At 47.4% G+C, this 21119-nt stretch overlaps 1 protein-coding gene across 3 annotated transcripts in view; it reads left to right on the plus strand.

Moving 5' to 3' along the window:
• Positions 1 to 21119, plus strand: part of cadm2b (cell adhesion molecule 2b) — an 813462-nt gene that overhangs the window by 602798 nt on the left and 189545 nt on the right. For all 3 annotated transcript variants that reach the window (XM_072585798.1, XM_072585799.1, XM_072585800.1), the window contains one exon: positions 11692 to 11862. In XM_072585798.1, the coding sequence (XP_072441899.1) occupies positions 11692 to 11862 (171 nt within the window). The remainder of the gene's footprint in view (positions 1 to 11691; positions 11863 to 21119) is intronic.

Raw genomic sequence — 21119 nt, forward strand, 5'->3', positions numbered from 1 at the left:
AGAAACAGGTGAGGACAAGTAAGTGGAACAGAAGGGAAGGTCACGGGAATGCTGAGGGAAATGGGAGATCACAGGTGTCCCATGTCACAGATCTAAGGGCAAAGGAAGGGATAACAGTTATGGAAAAGGACCAGATCCGGAGTAGGTATTAATAATAAGATCCATAACCAAGGCCATTCAGCCCATTGAGCCTGGTCCACCATTCAATCATGGCTCATTGGTTTCTCAACCCCATTCTCTTGTCTTCTCACTTCCTAATCAAGAACCTATCCATCTCTTACTTAAATACACTCAATGACTTGGTCTCTGTAACCCCCTGTGGCCGCAAATTGACCACCCTCTGGCTGAATAAATTCCTCCTCATCTCCACTCTAAACGGTCGTCCCTTCACCCTGAGGCTGTGCCCTCGTGTCCTTGTCTCTCCTCCTGGTGGAAATATCTTCTCCATGTCCACCTCTGTCCAGGCCTCGCAGTATTCTGTTAGGTTTCATCCTTCTAAACTCCATCGAATACAGACCCAGAGTCCTCACCCACTCCTCATGCAACAAACCCTTAGTCCCCGGGATCTTTCTTATAAACCTCCTCTGGATCCTCTCCAAGGCCAGCACATCCTTCCTTAGATACAGGGCCCTAAACTGCTCACAATATTCCAAATGCGGTCTGACTGGAGTCTTATACAGGCTCAGCAGGACATCTCTGCTCTTGTAGGTGAAAGTGAGGACTGCAGATGCTGGAGATTAGAGTTGAGAATGTGGTGGTTGGAAAAGCACAGCAGCTCAGGCAGCATCCGAGGAGCAGGAGAATTGACGTTTTGGGAATAAGTCCTTCATCAGGAACTTTGTCCAAAATGTTGACTCTCCTGCTGCTCAGATGCTACCGACCTGCTGTGCTTTTCCAGCATCCCTGCTCTTGTATTCTAACTCTCTTGAAATGAATGCTATCATTACATTTGCCTTCCTAACTGCCAACTGAACCTGCACGTTAACTTTAAGGGAATTTTGAACAAGAACTTCTTAAGTCTCTTTGTGTTTGAAATTTCCAAAGCCTTTCCCCATTTAGAAAATAGTCCATGCATCTACACTATCTATGAAAGTGCATAACCTCCCCTTTTCCCACATTATATTCCATCTGCCACTCCTTTGCCCGCTCTCCCAGCCTGTCCCAGTCCTTCTGCAGTCTCCCACTTCCTCAACACTGTCTGTCCCTCCACCTGTCTTTGTGTCATCCACAAAATTAGCAACAATGCCCTCAGCTCCTTGGTCCTGATCATTAATATGGAACGTGAACAGCTGTGGTCCTAACACTGACCCCCTGTGGAACTCCACTAGCCACTGGCTCCATCTGTAAAAGACCCCTTTATCCCCACTCTCTGCCTTCTGTCAGTCGGCCAATCCTCTATCCAGGCCAGTACCTTGCCCCTAAGACCATGGGCTCTTGTCTTATTTAGCAGGCTCCTGTGCAGCACCTTGTCAAAGACCTTCTGGAAACCCAAACAGATCACGTTGATTGGATCCCCTTTGTCTAACCTGCTCATCACCTCCTCAAAGAATTCCATCAGATTTGTCAGGTGTGACCTCCCCTTGATGAAGCTGTACTGACTCAGCCCCATTTTACTGTGTAGTTCATCTACCCCACAATCTCATCTTAAATAACGGTCTCCAAAATCTTACCAATGACCTCAATCAGGTCCCCCCTCAATCTCCTTTTTTCTAGTGAAAATAAACCTAACCTACTCAATCTCTCTTCCTAGCTAGCACCTTCCAGACCAGGCAACACCCTCGTAAACCTTCTCTGCACCCTCTCCAAAGCGCCGACATCCTTTTGGTAATGTGGCGACCAGAACTGTACACAGTATTCTAAATGCGGCTGAACCAATATCTTTTACAATGTTAACATGACTTGCCAGCTCTTATACTCAATGCCCCGTCCAATGAAGGCAAGCATACTATAAGCCTTCTTGACCACTCTATCCATCTGTTACATTTTGCTCCTTCATCCAAATTATCCATATATATTGTGAATAGCTGGGGTCACAGAACCGATCCCTGTGGCACGCCAGTAGTTACTGCCTGTTAATTTGAAAAGGACCCATTATTCCTCCTCTGTTTCCTCTCTGCCAACCAGCTTTCAATCCATCTCCATACACCTCCCCCAATCCTATGCGCTTTAATCTTGCACAATAATCTCTGATGTGGGACTTTGTCAAACACTTTCTAAAAGTCCAAATGTACCATATCGATTGGTTCTCCCCTGTCAACTCTACTAGTTATAACTTCATAGAACTCCAACAGATTTGTCAAGCATGATTTCCCCTCCATAAATCCATGGTGACTCTGTCTGACACTGCCACTGCTTTCTAAACGTTCCCCATTCCTGACCTTATGATGGAGGGATGGGCATTGATGAAGCAGCTGAAGATGGTTGGGGCTTGGACACTACCCTGAGGAACTCCTATGGAGATGTCCTGGAGCTGAGATAACTGACGTCCTACAACCTGGACCAACTTTCTGTGTGTTAGGGAGGACTCTAACCACCAGAGAGTTTGCCCCCCTCCCCCCCTCAATTCCCATTAATTCCAGTTTTGCCAGGACTCATTGATGCCACACTTGGTTGAAAGCAGCCTTGATGTCACAGGGTTGTCACTCTCACCTCCTCTCTGGAATTCAGCTATTTTGTCCAGATTTGAACTAACCGTATAGACAGGGTGGATAGAGACAAGCAAATTCCCAGGGTGAGGGATTCAATAACGAGAGGTCACGTTTTCAAGGTGAGAGGTGGAAAGTTTAAGGGGGATACACGCGGCAAGTACTTCACACAGAGGGTGGTGGGTGTTTGGAACATATTGCCAGCAGAGGTGGTAGAGGCAGAAACGGTAGATTCATTTAAGGTGTATCTGCACAGATGCATGAGTAGGTGGGGAGCAGAGGGATACAGATGCTTCGGAACTGACTGACAGGTTTAGACAGTACATTTGGATCGGCTCAGGCTTGGAAGGCCGAAGGGCCTATTCCTGGGCTGTAAATTTTCTTTGTCCTTTCTTGACCGAGGTCAGGCTAAACAGCCTATAGTTTCTGTTTTCCTCCTCCCTCCCCTTCTTAAACAGGGCTGGTACATTAGCCATTTTCCAGTCCTCTGGGACCTTCCCTGACTCCAGTGATCCCTGAAAGATCACCAGCAATGCCTCTACAATTGCCTCCGCTATGTCCTTCAGAACTCTGGCGGATAGTCCATCTGGTCCAGGTGACTTATCCATCTCCAGACCCTTCAGATTCCCCAGCACCTTCCCCTTAGTGAGAGCCATTACACTCACCTCTGCCCCCTGACTATCTTGAAGTTCTGGTATACTGCTGATGTCTTCCACTGTGAAAATGGCAGAACTTAATTCTACTGAACGTAATAGCATTAAAAACCAGCCACGGGCTAAGAGATGGGGAGATGGAGGAGGGAGAAACCAAACAGAGGACAATGTGAAATTGTTGAAATCCATGTTGAACCTGGGATGCTGTCAGGTCCCGAATCAGAAAAGGAGGAGCCATGTTGGCCTCTGTTGAAAAACTGTCTCAGGCCCAGGGTGGAACGGAGAATGAAAGTATGATGATGGATTGAAATGACAAATGACTAGCAGGTCAAGCCCATGCTTGAAGACAGAGCAGCGGTGTTCCACAAAGCGGTCACTCAGTCTGCGCTTGCTCTCCCCAGTCTACGAGGGACCACTTTGGGAGCAGTCAGGGAACTCAATCAGATCGGAAGGAGAACAAGTGAAACTCTGCCCCCCTTGAAGGTGTGTTCAAAGTCTTTGACAGTGAGGAAGGTGGAGTGCTGGGGAGATGCTGTATGGAGGGGATGGAGTTTGGGGGTGAGAGAGGAGTGGACCAAGATACTCCAGAGGGAATATTCCCTGATGAATGTTGACAATGGAGGGCAGCTGAAAGTGTGTCTGCTGGTGGAATGCTGCTGGAGTTGGTGGAGGCTGGAGGCTGCAGGTGTGCACAGTCAGGACCAGGGGACCATATCTAGGAGGGAGAGGCAAATCTGAGGGAAATGGGTGGGACCCAGCTGAGGGCCATGTCATGGGGGTTTGGGGGGGAAGGTGCACAATCCTCAGTTTGGAAAAAGAGTGCAATATCGGAGACAGCCTGGTGGAAGGCCTCAATATTGGAACCAGTGTGACAGAGTCAGAGGAACTGGGAGAATGGAATGGAATCAGGATGTACAGGAAGCAGGGTGCGAGGATGTATCGTCTAAGTAACTGTGGGAGTTGGTGGGTTTATAGTGGATATTGATGGCCAACCTATCCCCAGAAAATCAACAGAGATGTTGAGCAGATGAAGGTGAGAGAGGGGTGGAAATTGGAAGCAAAATTGATAAACTTTTCCAATTCCAATGAGAGAGTGATGCAGCATCGATGATGTCATCAGTAAAATGGAGAAAGAGTTGTGGGTGGGGGGCAGGAGGAGGACTGGAACAAGCAATGTTTCATATACCCCACAAAGAGACAGGCATCACTGGGGCCCATACAGGTAACCATGGTGACCCCTCTGACCTGAAGACAGTGGGAAGAGTGAAAGGTGAAGTTGTTGAGGGTGAGGGTGGGCTCGACCGGGCAGGGGAGGGTGGGGTTAGGGACAGTTCAGGCCTGTCCTCCAGGAAGAAGTGGAGAGCCGTGATCCCATCCTGGGGTAGGGGTGGGGGTGAGGCGGGGGCGGGGGGGGGGGTGAGGGGGGGATGGACATGTTACGGGATTTGCATGTCCATGGTGAAGAGAAGGCAGCTGGAAATTCTGAAACCGACATTAATCCGAGAAAACACGGGTGTAAGTGAAATACTGGTAGGAAGCCATCGGTTTTTAACGTCCACAATTCGCCTGCAACCATATTGGCTCAAATATTGGGAATTTACACATTTCTAAAAACCCTCTGCACTTTCCTGGATCCCTTCTGGGTATGAGTTTGAGATAAGGTCAAGCAAATTCTAACCCAGCAACAAAGGCAAGATGCAGTTGTGTTGGGAGGGAGCCCTCTGGGTAGATCCCCATGATCACCCTCTCAGTGGGGAGGGGTGCTGTACACGTACATACAGCAAGCAGCATTGTTTGAGTTGAATCCCTGTCCCTAAGGACTGCGAGTGGAGTTCTTCATATAAAGTCCTGGAATCTCAGGTTTCCCTGTTTCCTGCTGGGTCTAATCTGGGGGTCGATATTTGATTTGAAGTCTGTGTTTTGACCTGAAGTTGTGTTTTTGTTCTGGAGCCTGGTATTTATACCACATGGCCTGTGTTAAATATTTCCTGACTGCTCACATCCCCTAAGATATCATTTGCCAGACACTACCCTAACACAGCCAGCCCTGGGCCATGAGGACTGACTCTGCTGCTGCCCAGGCAGGAACCTTGTCTCTGGGTTCCCACTCACAGACTAGCGTCAGTCCTCTCCGGATTGAGTACTGACCCTCCAACTGTTGGCACCTTCCTTTGGACTACCTGAGAATATCTCATCTCAGAGCAGAGAATCACACAGGAGTATTGTCCCTGTCCTAGGACAGTTTGATGGGGACAGTGTAGAAGGACCTTTACTCTATATCCAGCCCGTGTTGTACCTGACAATTACACAAGTGTAGACCGTTCTACTCAGCTTTGATAGGTGATTAAATCAATGACAGTTGTTGATGACATCATCACCCAACTGAGTGCTGGATTGAAGTGTAAGCACTCCAGTCACAATGAGCTGAACAATGTGAATCCACAATAAGACTGTGAGAGATAGGAGCAAAAGCACATTCAGCCTATTCAATCTGCTCTGTCATTCAATGTGCTCATGGCCGACCTGATAATCCTCAACACCACTTCCCCGCCTTTTCCCCATTACCCCGAACTGATTAAAATTAGACCATCGCACCCTTGAATATACTCAACGGCCCTCTGTGGTAAAGAATTCCACAGCTTCACAACTGTAGGAGAGAAGAACATCCTCCCCATCTCTGTCTGTAAAAGATGACCCTTTATTCTGGGAGTTTGTTTCTGGTTCTAGCCTCTCCCACAAGGAGAGCCAGCCTCTCCGGGTCTATCCTGTCAAGGAGTTGTGTCTGTTTCAAACAGGCTTCCTCTCAACCTCCTAAACACCAGGGGGACAGGCCCAACCTCCTCAAGCTCTTCTTATAAGACCATCTCTCCATAACCAGTATCAATGAACCCTCTCTGGACTGCCTCGAATGCCAGGATATCTTTCCTTAGATAACGGGACCAAAACTTTATTCCATGCTTGTTCTAACGAGTCTCTGGAATTGTTTTAGCAACACTTCCCTTTTCTAATACCCCATTCCCTTTTACATGAAAAAGAAATTTCATTCACCTTCCCCAGTCCTTGTGATTGTGAGTGTGAATGCTAGATTTTTACAATTCATGCACTTGGATCTCCAAATCCATCTGTTCAGTAGCCTCCTGTAGTCTTTCCCCATTTCAATAATATTCAGCTCCTCTATTCTTCTTGGCAAAGTATAATATAGTGTCACATAGCAACTAAAATGCATGTATCTACTGAACCTTTGTGACTAACTCCCACAGTTCAAACCTCGACCTGGCTTTTAGTTTAGTTAGGGAGAGATTAATTCTTTATGAGATATTTTCAGAAAGTCTCAATTATTCATTCTGTGATATTATTGCAAGTAGAATTTAAGTAATTGAGTGCTTTAAATGGTCCAGGAATCACTAACCTTTCACAGTTCTTCCAGCTCAACTGATATCCTGGTATATAAACCCTTATCCATTCAGCTTCATCTCCACATGGGCTGCCTTACTTTGGAACAGTGTTCCTTCCTGGTTCACACACCTTTCAACACCCAGTGAATTCTCATTCCCTTCAGTAAAAACACAAGTTGCTGGAAAAGCTCAGCAGGTCTGGCAGCATCTGTGGAAAGAAATCAGAGTTCATGTTTCAGGATGAGTGATCCTTCCTCAGAAATGAAGATAGCTCGGAAAATATTGGATTAAATGCAGACAATAGGGTGGGGGGAGAGGGTAAAGAGTAAGTTTAGAAGAATGAGGAACATATAAAATTATGAAGGAAATAGGTAAGGTAGACGTACAGAGGATGTTTCCACAGGCGGATGAAACTGGGACAAGAGGCAGAACCTCAAAATGAAGGGAAGCAGATTGAGGACTGAATTGAGAAGGAACTTCTTCACCCAGAGGGTTGTGAACTTGTGAAATTCTCTCCCCAGTGAAGTAGTTGAGGCTTCATCAGTAAATGCTTTTTAAGCTAAGGTAGATAATTTTTTGAATGATGAAGGGATGAAGGGTTACAGTGATAGCACGGGTATGTAGAGCTGAGTCAATGAAAAGATCAGCCATGATCTTATTGAGTGGTGGGGTAGGCTCGATGGGCCGGATGGCCCCCTCCTGCTCCTGGTTCTTATGTTCTTATGTAAACAACAGGTAGGGATAGAGCCCAAAGAGAGGCAAGAACAGTTGGACAGACAAAAGAGAAGATAATGATCTGGGCTAGGGGGGTGGGGAGCATGGGGACAATTCTTGGCTTACAATGCAGTGGCTAACATTCTCTGTATGTTCAGCTGAGTAGTTTCCTCTGACAGAGAGGCCCCTGAGTCTCCCAGTACCCCATTCCATTGTGTCCCTGATGGTGATCCTCAGACCCAGCTCAGGACAATGCTAATACCCTGCACTCAGTAAAGGATCAGGGCTGATCTGCTCCCCCTCCCTGCAGATAGCTCCACTGTGGTCACAAGGTACAGGATCCCTGATCTTTGATTGCAATTTTAATCTATTTGTCTATAAATGTAAAATGAAGCCATGTATGGTGGCTGACTTGGCACAGCTTTCTAACGAAGGTCCAAATAAAAAGGTCTAGTTCTCACCTTAGTTTTGGGTATTGTGCATTTGCACCAACCTATACTGTATCTATGGCCTTGCTTTGATCAAGACCAGGTTACATGGAAGATGTTTGTGTTCTCTCTAGTTTAGGTGACTGAGCAGTGGAATGATTGAGGTATTTAGAATAAGTAAAGGATTCATTGGTGAGAGACAATTTCCTCTGTTTGGGGGGGGGGGGGGCGTTGGGGAGGTGGACGGGGGATGGACTGAGGAATTTCTAAGCTATGGTTACCCATTTTTGTTGAGTGATGATGTAAAGGAGTGTAGACCTGGTTACCACAGAAAGTTAAGAGACAGATCAGTGATGATATAACTGAATGGGATATCACACTCGAAGGGCTGTATGGCCATCTCATGTTTCTTTGTTTCTCTGTGTCACTGTGAACTCTATACTTACTGGGGAGGGTTAGTTTTGGGTCAAATCTTCCACCATTTACAGGATCCAGATTTCTACAAACTGATCAGAAGCGTTGCCCTAAGTAGATCGAGAATGTGCCTTTATAAATCAGCCAAAGCCTCCTTTCCCTCAAATCCTGCTTCATGATGTGAGCCATCATCTGAAAATATGTTTTTTGTGTGACTGTTCAAACATTTACACAGTGATAATGTCAAGGGCTGTAACCTCTGCCAGGCAGCTGGCAATGATCGATGGGTTCAATGATGCTGTTGATGTGATTCCATTGTGTAACAGACACACTGAGACACAAACACTCAACACTGCTCCCTCAGTTCTCCAGGGATCACCATCTGAGCAGCAGCAAGTACATACATTTACACAGCACCCTTATTGTAACAAAACATCCAAGGTGTTTCACAGGTACATCGTAAATATAACACTTTACAGCAATCTGAAGTTTCTGTATTTTAAAACTGTAGGGTTCGATCTCATGATCAGCTATGAAACAGCTCATGATGTCATCAGTGCACCATTAGCATGTGACGTTGTAAAGCTCTCAGTCTCCATCTTACCGAGGTCAGTTGAATGATGGTGCTGTCAGGGACGCCAGCTTTTGAACACTGTTCTGTTGTCATTGAAGCATTTTCGGTTGGCCCAGACACTTCTGTGTGAGGGAATGTAATGATTGCACATAATTGCTAGTTGTACAATATTTCTGTTTGATTCTACAATGCCCCAAACGCCTTACCAATTTTTCATGTCTCAAGGGACTGCAGAAGCATTGTGCATCATGTAAAAAGCCGTCCTGACTGCAAACTCACAAACAACAATCTGGAGGAGCTGATTTCATAGACACAAAGATGTCAATTTCTCTCCATTTCCTGATAGAATCTACACTGAGGGCTGAACTCTGTTCTGCCTCAGCCACTAAGTCGAAGCAATTCCAAATCATCACAGCTCCCAGATTCACAAATGGCCCAGATTCAAACAAATAATTATTTCAGGCACTTGTGCAGTACTGAGGGAGTACCTCAATGTCAAAGGGTCAGTAGTGAGGGAGTGCCGCACTGTCAGAGGGACAGTACTGAGGGAGTGCTGCACTGTCAGAGGGTCAGTACTGAGGGAGTGCTGCACTGTCAGAGGGTCAGCGCTGAGGGAGTGCCTCAATGTCAAAGGGTCAGTACTGAGGGAGTGCTGCACTGTCAGAGGGACAGTACTGAGGGAGTGCTGCACTGTCAGAGGGTCAGTACTGAGGGAGTGCTGCACTGTCAGAGGGACAGTACTGAGGGAGTGCTGCACTGTCAGAGGGTCAGTACTGAGGGAGTGCCGCACTGTCAGAGGGTCAGTACTGAGAGAGTGCCGCACTGTCAGAGGGTCAGGACTGAGGGAGTGCTGCACTGTCAGAGGGTCAGTACTGAGGGAGTGCCGCACTGTCAGAGGGTCAGGACTGAGGGAGTGCTGCACTGTCAGAGGGTCAGTACTGAGGGAGTGCTGCACTGTCAGAGGGTCAGTACTGAGGGAGTGCTGCACTGTCAGAGGGTCAGGACTGAGGGAGTGCCGCACTGTTGGCAAGTCAGTGCTGTCCAGCAGACTGCTCTTTATCACATTGGTGTTTTGGGGATCCTGCTGTACTGAAATGGGCTGTCTTGTTTCCTACATTGAAATCATGATAATTGTGATTGAAAAGGGTGGCCTGCAGTTCTGAAAGCACATAGAAATGTAAAGTAACATTTAATTGTCTTTCTCAGGCCTTTCCTCTGAGACACACTGTCAGCTGGGGCAATAGACCCTGAGCTGCCTCTCTCTGGGCATTTGAAAACCCGGATACACAAACACGTGGGTTATCTGGCCCACTCACTGTTTTGGAAACCCCAAGGAGTCTGAAATTGGAAAGGGGAATTTGCCTGCTCCTCTGAACCCTGTGACAATCTCTCCTTCCCGACTCAGAATTTATGAGAGCTCAGAGTTGGTCAGTGGCAGCATTATCCAGGAAATGTTCAATTCAATCTGTGTCTTTCTCCAGGGGAGCGATACAGGACTTACCATATCCCTGTCCCCCACCGTGACCCCTTCTAACTTGGCCTTTTCCCCACTCATCCCAACACCAACCTCCTCCAACTCTGATTGTCCCCAATCCCCTGACTCTGTCATCCATCCTCTAGCCCCCCCACCCCTCCTCAACGCCTCGATCCCTCTCAATCCATCCCGTTTACTCACAGATCGTTTTGAGACTGTGCCTTCTGGTACTCGACTCTCCCATAAGGAGGAACAACCTTTCTGCATCTCATCTTGTATGTTTCACTCAAGTCTTCTCTCATCCTTCTAATTTCCAATGAATACACGCCCAATCTACTCAAACTCGCCTCATAGCACAGTCCCTCCGTCTCTGAGATTAGCAAGTAAATCTTATCCCGACTGCCTCCAATGCCCGTATATCTGTCCTTCAATAGGGACCCAAAATGGTTCGCAATATTCCAGTTGAATTCAGACTCGTGCATTGTACTGTGTTAGCCAAAAACTCCTATTTTTATATTTCATTCCTTTTGAAATAAAGACCAACATTCCATTGGCCTTCCCTATCATCTGCCAAATATGATGCTTTACTCTGTATCTAACCCCGTGCTGTCCTTGTCCTGGGAGTGTTTGATGGGGACAGTGTAGAGGGAGCTTTACTCTGTATCTAACCCCGTACTGTCCCTGTCCTGGGAGTGTTTGATGGGGACAGTGTAGAGGGAGCTTTACTCTGTATCTAACCCCGTACTGTCCTTGTCCTGGGAGTGTTTGATGGGGACAGTGTAGAGGAAGCTTTACTCTGTATCTAACCCCGTACTGTCCCTGTCCTGGGAGTGTTTGATGGGGACAGTGTAGAGGGAGCTTTACTCTGTATCTAACCCCGTACTGCCCCTGTCCTGGGAGTGTTTGATGGGGACAGTGTAGAGGGAGCTTTACTCTGTATCTAACCCCGTACTGCCCCTGTCCTGGGAGTGTTTGATGGGGACAGTGTAGAGGGAGCTTTACTCTGTATCTAACCCCGTGCTGTCCCTATCCTGGGAGTGTTTGATGGGGACAGTGTAGAGGAAGCTTTACCCTGTATCTAACCCTGTGCTGTCCCTGTCCTGGGAGTGTTTAGTGGGGACAGTGTGGAGGGGGATTCATTCTGGTTGTGAGTTAGTTTTTGTCTGATTTAATATCTAACATTGTGAATGTTTCCTTTTATCACTTTGATAAACATAATGAACGGATTGCTTTCCTCAGGAAATGGAAAAGCACTTTTCGCTGTGTCCATTTTTGATGTTGATTAAGTAGTTTGTAATTAAGCTTGAATGATTAAGTGTTGACCTGTTGATGTGAGGACTGTTGGGGATTGAAGTGAAGATTGTTTACCACTCCATATTGGTCTCTGTTCCTAGATGTACCCTCCATAAAAGAGCCTGACTCCAAAGGCAAGACCTTCACAGTGAGAAGCACCCTGGGCCTACAGGTAGACCGTAACGATGATGGTGTTGCTGTGAGCTGCTCTGTGGACCATGAATCACTTCGCTCTTCACCACAAGTGGCCAAGCAGGTCCTTGATATTCAATGTAAGTCTCAAGTCCATTCTCTCTCCTCTCTACACATACACCTCACTTCTGATTCAATGACATCATCTCTTATTTCTAAAGGATAGAGTTGCTAGTTGCTAGTTTCATTGGTGAGGTTTTAAACATGTGTGGTAGGGGGATGGGAACCAAAGTGTGGGTTTAGATGGGTAAGATTCAGATCAGGAAACAGGAGACACACAGTAGTTACTGATGTACAATAATCAGCGCCTTGGAAAGAGAAAAGAAGTGAGGATTAAAAAGTGTCCAGCAAAGGAAATTGACGGGGTTGAGCTGTTTAAACTTCCAGGAATATTACAGACAAGGCAGATAGACTAAGGGCACAGACAGACACATGGCAGCTTGATGTCATCTCTATAACAGAAGCTTGGTTAAGGGAGGGACAAAACTGACAGCTCAATATCGCAGGATAGAGAGTTCTCAGGCAGGGTAAAGTGGGTGATAAAAAAGGAAGGGAGGGGAGCAGTATTGGTTAAAGAATCAGTTACAGTTGTGAGAGGGGATCATACACAAAGCAGGTTAATAAATCAGGCTTTCTCGGTTGATCTCAGAAATGAAACTGGGGCAGTCAGATTACTAGGAGTAGATTACAGACTCCCAAATGAGAGGGAGATAGAGGAACACACATATGGACACATTACTGCCTGTAGGAGTAAGAGGGCAATAATAACAGGAGGCTTTAACTATCCCCAATATCAGAGTTTAGGTCAGAGTAGTGCTGGAAAAGCACAGCAGGTCAGGACTTCAGTCTTGATGAAGGGCTTTTGCCTGAAACGTCGATTTTCTCGGATGCTGCCTGACCTGCTGTGCTTTTCCAACAACACTCTGATTTCCAGCCTCTGCAGTCCTCACTTTTACCTATCCCCAATATCAATGGAGTTACACCAATACAAGAGGCACTGAGGGTGAAACATTCATGTACTATGTTCAGGGATTTTCTTTGAAAGAACATGTGATAAGCCTAACAAGAGGAGATGTAAATTTTGGATTTAGTTTTGGGAAATGAAGATGGGCAAGTGGGTGAAGTGACAATGGATGACCATATCAGGGATAGTCACCATAATTCAGTGAGGTTTAGTATTATTATGGAAAAGGACAGAGATAAATCAGGAGGCACAGTTTTACACTGGCAAGGACATTTTCCAAAACTGAGGAGTGATTTGGCTGAGGTGAATGGAACAGGATTAGAACAGATAACTCCGTGTTAAACCAGTGGGAGGCGCTAAACAGTGAGATCCTCACAACACAAAACAGACACGACTCTCAAAATAAGAATCGTACTGGAGCCCCGTGATTGGCGAGAAAAATACAGGGGGTGAAAGCACAGGAAAAGAAAGTTTATGATAGTCACAAAAAGCTCAACCCTGTAGGTAACGTGGAGAAATACAGAAAGTACAGGGATCCACTGAGAAAAGAAATAGGGAAATCAAAGAGAGGGCATGTAAAAGTATTAACAGGTAAGATAAAGGAAACCCCAAACATGTTTTACCAGTATATAAAAAGCAAAAAGATAATTAAGGAAAAAGTGGGAGCTATGAGAGATGAAGGAGGGAACTTGTGTGAAGATGCAGAGGATATGGGAAAAGTTTTAATTATTTTTTAATCTCTGTATCCACAAAGGAAAGGGATGATGTGGATACAGTAATCCAAGAAGAGCAGTGTGAAATATCGGAAAGAATAATTAAAACGAGAGAGGAAGGGTAAGGAGTTGGAATCCTTGAAAGTGGATAAGTCACCAGGGCTGGATGGATTGTTCCTTCAGATGTTGGAGGAGGTCAGGGAGGAAATAGCAGATGTGCTGAGGATTACTTTCCAATCTTCAGTAGACACAGGTGAGGTGCCAGAGGACTGGAGCAATGCAAATGTGGTTCCCTTATTTAAAAAGGAAATGCCCAACAATTATGGGCCAGTTAGTCTTACTTCAGTGGTGGGCGGTTTGTTCAAATCAATCCTGAGAGATTGGACAAATTGTTCCTTAGAAAGGCATGGACTGGTCAGGGATAGTCAGCATAGCTTTGTGAGGGTAGGTCAGGGATAGTCAGCATAGCTTTGTGAGGGTAGGTCAGGGATAGCATGGCTTTGTGAGGGCAGGTCAGGGATAGTCAGCATAGCTTTGTGAGGGTAGGTCAGGGATAGTCACCATGGCTTTGTGAGGGTAGGTCAGGGATAGTCAGCATGGCTTTGTGAGGGCAGGTCAGGGATAGTCAGCATAGCTTTGTGAGGGCAGGTCAGGGATAGTCAGCATAGCTTTGTGAGGGCAGGTCAGGGATAGTCAGCATGGCTTTGTGAGGGCAGGTCAGGGATAGTCAGCATAGCTTTGTGAGGGCAGGTCAGGGATAGTCAGCATAGCTTTGTGAGGGCAGGTCATATCTTATGGATTTTGACTGAATTCTTTGAGGAACTGACGAAGAGGATCGATGAGGGTTGTGCAGTCGATGTTATCTACATGGATTGTAGTAAGGCATTTGACAAGATCCCACATGGTACACTGGTCAAAAAGGTAAAAGCCCATGGGATACAGGGTAATGTGTCAAATTGGATCCAAAGTTGGATTAATAAAAGGAAACAAAGGGTAATGGGCAATGGCTGCCCTTGAGAATGGGAAGCTGTTTGAAGTGGTGTTCCACTGGGGCTGGGTGTTGGGACCCCTACTGTTTGTTTTCGACATGAACGATCTGGACCTGAACGTGAGGAGAGGGAGGGGGTCCACAATTGGAAAACTTGCAGGTGACCCAACAATTGGCCGTGTAGCGGGTAGTGTAGAGGAAAGCTGTAAGCTCCACAATGCTATCGATGGGTTGGTGGGGTCGGCAGGAAGGTGGCAGATGGAGTTCAACTCTGATAAACGTGAGGTAATACACTTAGGGAGGTCAGACAGTAAAGGGGAATACACAATAAACAGGAATATACTCAGAGGGGGAGATGGAGTGAGAGATCTTGGTGTGCAAGTGTACAGCTCCCCTAAAGGTAGCCATCCAGGTAGATAATGTTATAAAGAAGGTAAATAGAATGCTCTCCTTCATTGGCAGAGATACAGAATACAGAAGTAGGGATATAAAGATGACACTGTATAAGACACTAGGGAGGCCACAACTGGAGTATTGTGTGTGGGTCTGGTCACCACATTACAGGAAGGATGGAATTACTCTCGAGAGGTAAAGGAGGCTGGAGGAACCTGAGTGGTGGGTGTGTGGAATTCATTGTCTGAGTTGGTAATGGAGGCAGAGACCTGAACCTCTGTGAAATGTACCTGGATCTGTACCTTCAGTGCTGTAAGCTGCAGGGGCTGTGGGCGCTGTGCAGGACAGTGGGGTGAGACGGGACATCTAGATGTCTTTGGGTTGGCATGGGCACAATGGGCTGAAGGTCCCCTTTCTGCTGTGTTATCATTTCTGGAACTCGATGGTTCTATTAAGTTACAAAGTATAGCCTCTTGGGTCAGGGCTGGTGCACCATTCTGGACTCTGGAAGGGATATCAGGGATTGGGGAAGGTGCAAAATAAGATGTTACCAAGATTGTGAGCTTGCCTTTGTCAGACTGACGACCTGTGAGACAACTCAGGGCTGCCCTGTTGGGAGTATTTCCCTTTGTTTCTGGGTGGGCTCGATGGGGTGGACACAGCGATGGGGTTTTCACCTGTCAGAGAGGCCAGAGTTGAAAGGCTGCATGGAGTACTTGTAGCTACTGCCTCATCAACGTCTTTCAGGGAAATCAGGTCACTGCATGAGGAAGGAGGGGGGTAAAGTACATACTGATTGGCTGTGGTGAAGAGGTAGGTGGTAGGAAGCTGACAACAGCATTGTCGACTCTTTGGGGGGTACCTTCAGCAATATTCCATGTGTTCAAAGTTTGTGAGAAGATTTGTAGCTCGGGTGCTCGTTGTTGTGGTTGTGTTCGCTGAGCTGGGAATTTGTGTTGCAGACGTTTTGTCCCCTGTCTAGGTGACATCCTCAGTGCTTGGGAGCCTCCTGTGAAGCGCTTCTGTGATGTTTCCTCCGGCATTTATAGTGGTTTGAATCTTCCGCTTCTGGTTGTCAGTACCAGCTGTCCACTGCAGTGGTCGGTATATTGGGTCCAGGTCGATGTGTTTGTTGATAGTCTGTGGATGAGTGCCATGCCTCTAGGAATTCCCTGGCTGTTCTCTGTTTGGCTTGTCCTATAATAGTAGTGTTGTCCCAGTCGAATTCATGTTGCTTGTCATCTGAGTGTGTGGCTACTAAGGATAGCTGGTCGTGTCGTTTCGTGGCTAGTTGGTGTTCATGGATATGGATTGTGAGCTGTCTTCCTGTTTGTCCGTTGTAGTATTTTGTGCAGTCCTTGCATGGGATTTTGTACACTACATTGGTTTTGCTCGTGCTGGGTATTGGGTATCTGGGTATCTAGAACGAAGGACCCGATACCCAACATGAGCAAAACCAACGCGGTGTACAAAACCCCATGCAAGGACTGCACAAAACACTACATAGGACAAACAGGAAGACAGCTCATGATCCGCATCCATGAACACCAACTAGCCACGAAACGACACGACCAGCTATCCTTAGTAGCCACACACTCAGATGACAAGCAACATGAATTCGACTGGGACAACACTACTATTATAGGACAAGCCAAACAGAGAACAGCCAGGGAATTCCTAGAGGCATGGCACTCATCCACAGATTCTATCAACAAACACATCGACCTGGACCCAATATACCGACCACTACAGCGGACAGCTGGAACTGACAACCGGAAGCGACAGATTCAAACCACTACAAAAGCCGGAGGAAAGATCACAGAAGCCCTTCACAGGAGGCTCCCAAGCACTGAGGATGTCACCTAGACAGGGGACGAAATGTCTGCAACACAAATTCCCAGCTCGGCGAACAGAACCACAACAACCATTCCATGTGGTTTGACCATCCTCCCCATTCACCGTGACCACTGTGGTGTGGCTAATGGCCTTGTCCAGTAGCCTATATCAGATTGCTTGGATTCTACCCAAACCTTCACTGCAAAGTAGGATTAGCTGCTGTGTTAACTCATCTTGTGAAATCTACAGGTAGAATATCCAACAGGAAATCAAGCCACATAATCCCACAGATACACAGCATGGTCCCTTTACTCACAGAGTAAATTCTTTGAGGAGAAAGTGGGGACTGCAGATGCTGGAGATCAGAGCGGAAAATGTGTTGCTGGAAAAGTGCAGCAGGTCAGGCAGCATCCAAGAAACAGGAGAATCGACGTTTCGGGCATAAGCCCTTCTTCAGGAATTCCTGAAGAAGGGCTCATGCCCGAAATGTAGATTCTCCTGCTCCTTGGATGCTGCCTGACTCACAGAGTAAATGGTATAGTTCATACTGGGCCCTCTGTCTCCCCATACCCCTTCACCCTCTTTCCCTTCCTGGATGGTCGACAGAGTGTCTGCCTCAGACACTGACACAGGGAGTAAATCTTACAGATTCCCAACTCTGTGTGTCAGGAATTCTCCAGCTCTTTGTTGTAAAGCTCCTGTATATAAATATTGCCAAAAAATGCATCTTGTCAAAGCTTCCCATCTTGCATTCATCTGGACAATTCACAAGAATACAATTCAAGAGGAAAGCTAGTATTCAAACTGCATGAGATGATGGTGTTGATTGGTTGGTCAGTGCATCATTGATAGGTCGATGTGTTACCATGCTTGCTGATTGACAGTTAACAGCAAGGCTTTGTTTCATTTTTAACCAGGCAGAATTGACTTTGGTCAGGCCATTGCCCTGAGAAATTCACCAGTGAATGGCGTTGAGCTGAAACACATGCCGTGTGTGCTGTTCCCTTCAGCTATTCACAACAAACCAGGCGCTCCCTGTTCCCAATCAGGCCAGGCGTGTCCAACACATGACACAGAGTCCGAAGAAAGCTAGGATACCCCTATACCCCTGACTGGACAGCAGGTGTGGGAGAAATGTGAATTTGTGAGGAATGATACGAACAAACAATTTGGATTATTGGTTGAGTTCACGGTGTACCACGTTGTGTGCACTGGAAGCTACAGAGGGTGTGTCCTTCACACCCTGAACCTGTTTCAATTCAACATAACACCATTCACTGATTAATGTCTGAGTTTCATAATTCTGAGCATTTCTATATGTCCCCAGAATCTTTTAACATTGAAGAGCAGACGCCATTCAGCCCTCCCCCCATCCACCATTCTATTTGATAATGACTGATGTACACTTGGATTCCATTCGCCAATCACTCATTATCTAATACTAACAGCCCACTGTCGTTCCATAAAGAACCAACCCTCACTATACTTATTCTTTTCCAAATGAAATACCTGCAGGAAGTCCTGCTGTCTGCTCTGGATAGAAGTTTATACGATTGTGGGTGGTATAGATAGAGTGGGCTTTTTTCCAGGGTGGAGGGGTCAATTATTAGGACACACAGATTCAAGATGGGAGGGGGGATGTTTAAAAGAGATGTGCAAGGTGCACTTTCCATGCAATGGTTGGTGAGTGTCTGGAACGTGCTGCCAGAGGAGGTGGTGGGAGCAGATACAACAGCAGCATTCTAGAAGCACCTGGACAGATACAGGAATAGGAATGGGATAGAGGGATATGGATCCTGTAAGTGAAGACAGTTTTAGTATGAAGGGCACAGGCTTGGAGGGCCGAAGGGCCTGTTCCTGTGCTGGATTGTTCTTTGATCTTTGATTGAGCTTTCCACGCTAGCTTCTTCCTGATTTCCCTTTTAGTTATTCCATTCTGTTTTTTACCATTTGACCAAACACCTCAGCTGACAGTGACCTTTGTGGGTGGCACGGTGGCACAGTGGTTAGCACTGCTGCCTCACAGCACCAGAGACCCGGGTTCAATTCCCGCCTCAGGCGACTGTCTGTGTGGAGTTTGCACATTCTCCCTGTGTCTGCGTGGGTTTCCTCCGGGTGCTCTGGTTTCCTCCCACAGTCCAAAGATGTGCAGGTTAGGTGAATTGGCCATGCTAAATTGCCCGTAGTGTTAGGGGCAGGGGTAAATGTAGGGGAATGGTTTGGGTGGGTTGCAGGTTGGTGTGGACTTGTTGGGCCGAAGGGCCTGTTTCCACACTGTAATCTAATCTAGCTCTGGTGCTTTTTCCTACAGTTTGACACTTCCCGAACTCCTTTTGTTAACCACTGAAGACCAGTTCTCCTGTTTCTTTATAGTAGGAATATACTTGGATGTCACTTCCGCTCCCATCATGGCCACTCCCACAACCACTTCCACCCCTCACAATTCCTCATGCATCACACGTGACATCACTTCTGCCCTTCACATCATCGCTCATGCCACATGCTCAGTGACCTCCGCCACCCCTACTGCCATGGTCACCACCACTTCCGCCCCCACCAGCGCCACTCACCTGCATTCTGCTGACACGCCCCCCACAGACCCCACTGTCACTATCCCCACCCCCCCCCCAGAACCCCAAGGGGAACGCTACCCCTGCTCATGACTCCACCCCCATTTCCCCCACCATCACACCCACTCCAGTTACAGGTTCCGCCCCCACTCCCAGCCCCACACCCACACCAGATCCCAGATCCCAGCCTTGCCGAGTTTTCACCATCCCCCCAGACCTCCCCCTCACTGACGACGAACGATCAGTCCTCAGCAAAGGACTCACCTTCATCCCCCTCCGTCCACGCATCAATGAATTTAATACACGCCGTGATGTCGAACAATTCTTCCGTCGCCTCCGCCTCCGAGCTTACTTTCACAATCAGGAATCCCGCCCACCTTCCGAGGACCCCTTCGCCCACCTCCAACACACTGCATCCACCTGGACACCCCGCGCTGGCCTATTACCTGCCCTCAACCTCTTCATTTCCAACTGCCGCCAGGACATTAACTGCCTCAACCTGTCCCCCCTCCCCCACTCCAACCTCTCACCCTCACAATGCGCAGCCCTCCAATCCCTCTGCTCCAATCCCAACCTCACCATCAAGCCAGCGGATAAAGGGGGCGCAGTGGTAGTCTGGCGCACTGACCTCTACATCGCTGTAGCCAAACGTCAACTCGAGGGGCAAAGACCGTTCCCTCCGCGACTACCTGGTCAGGTCCACGCCCCCCTACAACCCACCCTCCAATCCTGGCACTTTCCCCTGCCACCGCAGGAACTGTAAAACCTGCGCCCACACCTCCTCTCTCACCTCTATCCAAGGCCCTAAAGAAGCCTTCCACATCCATCAAAGTTTTACTTGCACATCCACTAATATCATTTATTGTATCCGGTGCTCCCGATGCGGTCTCCTCTACATTGGGGAGACTGGGCGCCTCCTAGCAGAGCGCTTTAGGGAACATCTCCGGGACACCCGCACCAATCAACCAAACCGCCCAGTGGCCCAACATTTCAACTCCCCCTCCCACTCTGCCGAGGACATGGAGGTCCTGGGCTTCCTTCACCGCTGCTCCCTCACCACCAGACGCCTGGAGGAAGAACGCCTCATCTTCCGCCTCGGAACATTTCAACCCCAGGGCATCAATGTGGCTTCAACAGCTTCCTCATTTCCCCTTCCCCCACCTCACCCTAGTTCTAAACTTCCAGCTCAGTAACTGTCCCCGTGACTTGTCTGGACTTGTCCTACCTGCCTATCTCCTTTTCCACCTATGCACTCCACCCTTTCCTCCCTGACCTATCACCTTCATCTCCCCTCCCCCACTCACCCACTGTACTCTATGCTACTTTCTCCCCACCCCCACCCTCCTCTAGCTTATCTCTCCACGCTTCAGGCTCACTGCCTTTATTCCTGATGAAGGGCTTTTGCCTGAAACGTCGATTTCGAAGCTACTTGGATGCTGCCTGAACTGCTGTGCTCTTCCAGCACCACTAATCCAGAATCTGGTTTCCAGCATCTGCAGTCATTGTTTTTATCTTGAAATACACCTGTCTGTGTTGTTCTATCCCCTGACATCAAATCCCCAGTTCACTTCACCTAGCTCAGAGTTCGTGCCCTTACTTCAGTTTAAAATACTAGTTTCAGACCCAATCTTCTCCCTTTCAAATTGGAAGTAACATTCAAACATATTGTCGTGATTACTCCCTGGGCTGCTTTTATTCTAAGGCCATGAATTGATCCTGTCCCACTCCATAATACCATCTCTGATATAACCTGCTGTCTCAAAAATAAACCCAAAATAACTGAAATAAAAACACCAGCACCAGAGAGGCTGAGAGGATCTGGCAGCCTCTGTGGAGAAAGAAGTGGAAGTAATGTTTTGAATCCAGTGATTCC

Source organism: Chiloscyllium punctatum, chromosome 15, assembly GCF_047496795.1.
Source record: "Chiloscyllium punctatum isolate Juve2018m chromosome 15, sChiPun1.3, whole genome shotgun sequence".
Lineage (NCBI taxonomy): Eukaryota > Metazoa > Chordata > Chondrichthyes > Orectolobiformes > Hemiscylliidae > Chiloscyllium > Chiloscyllium punctatum.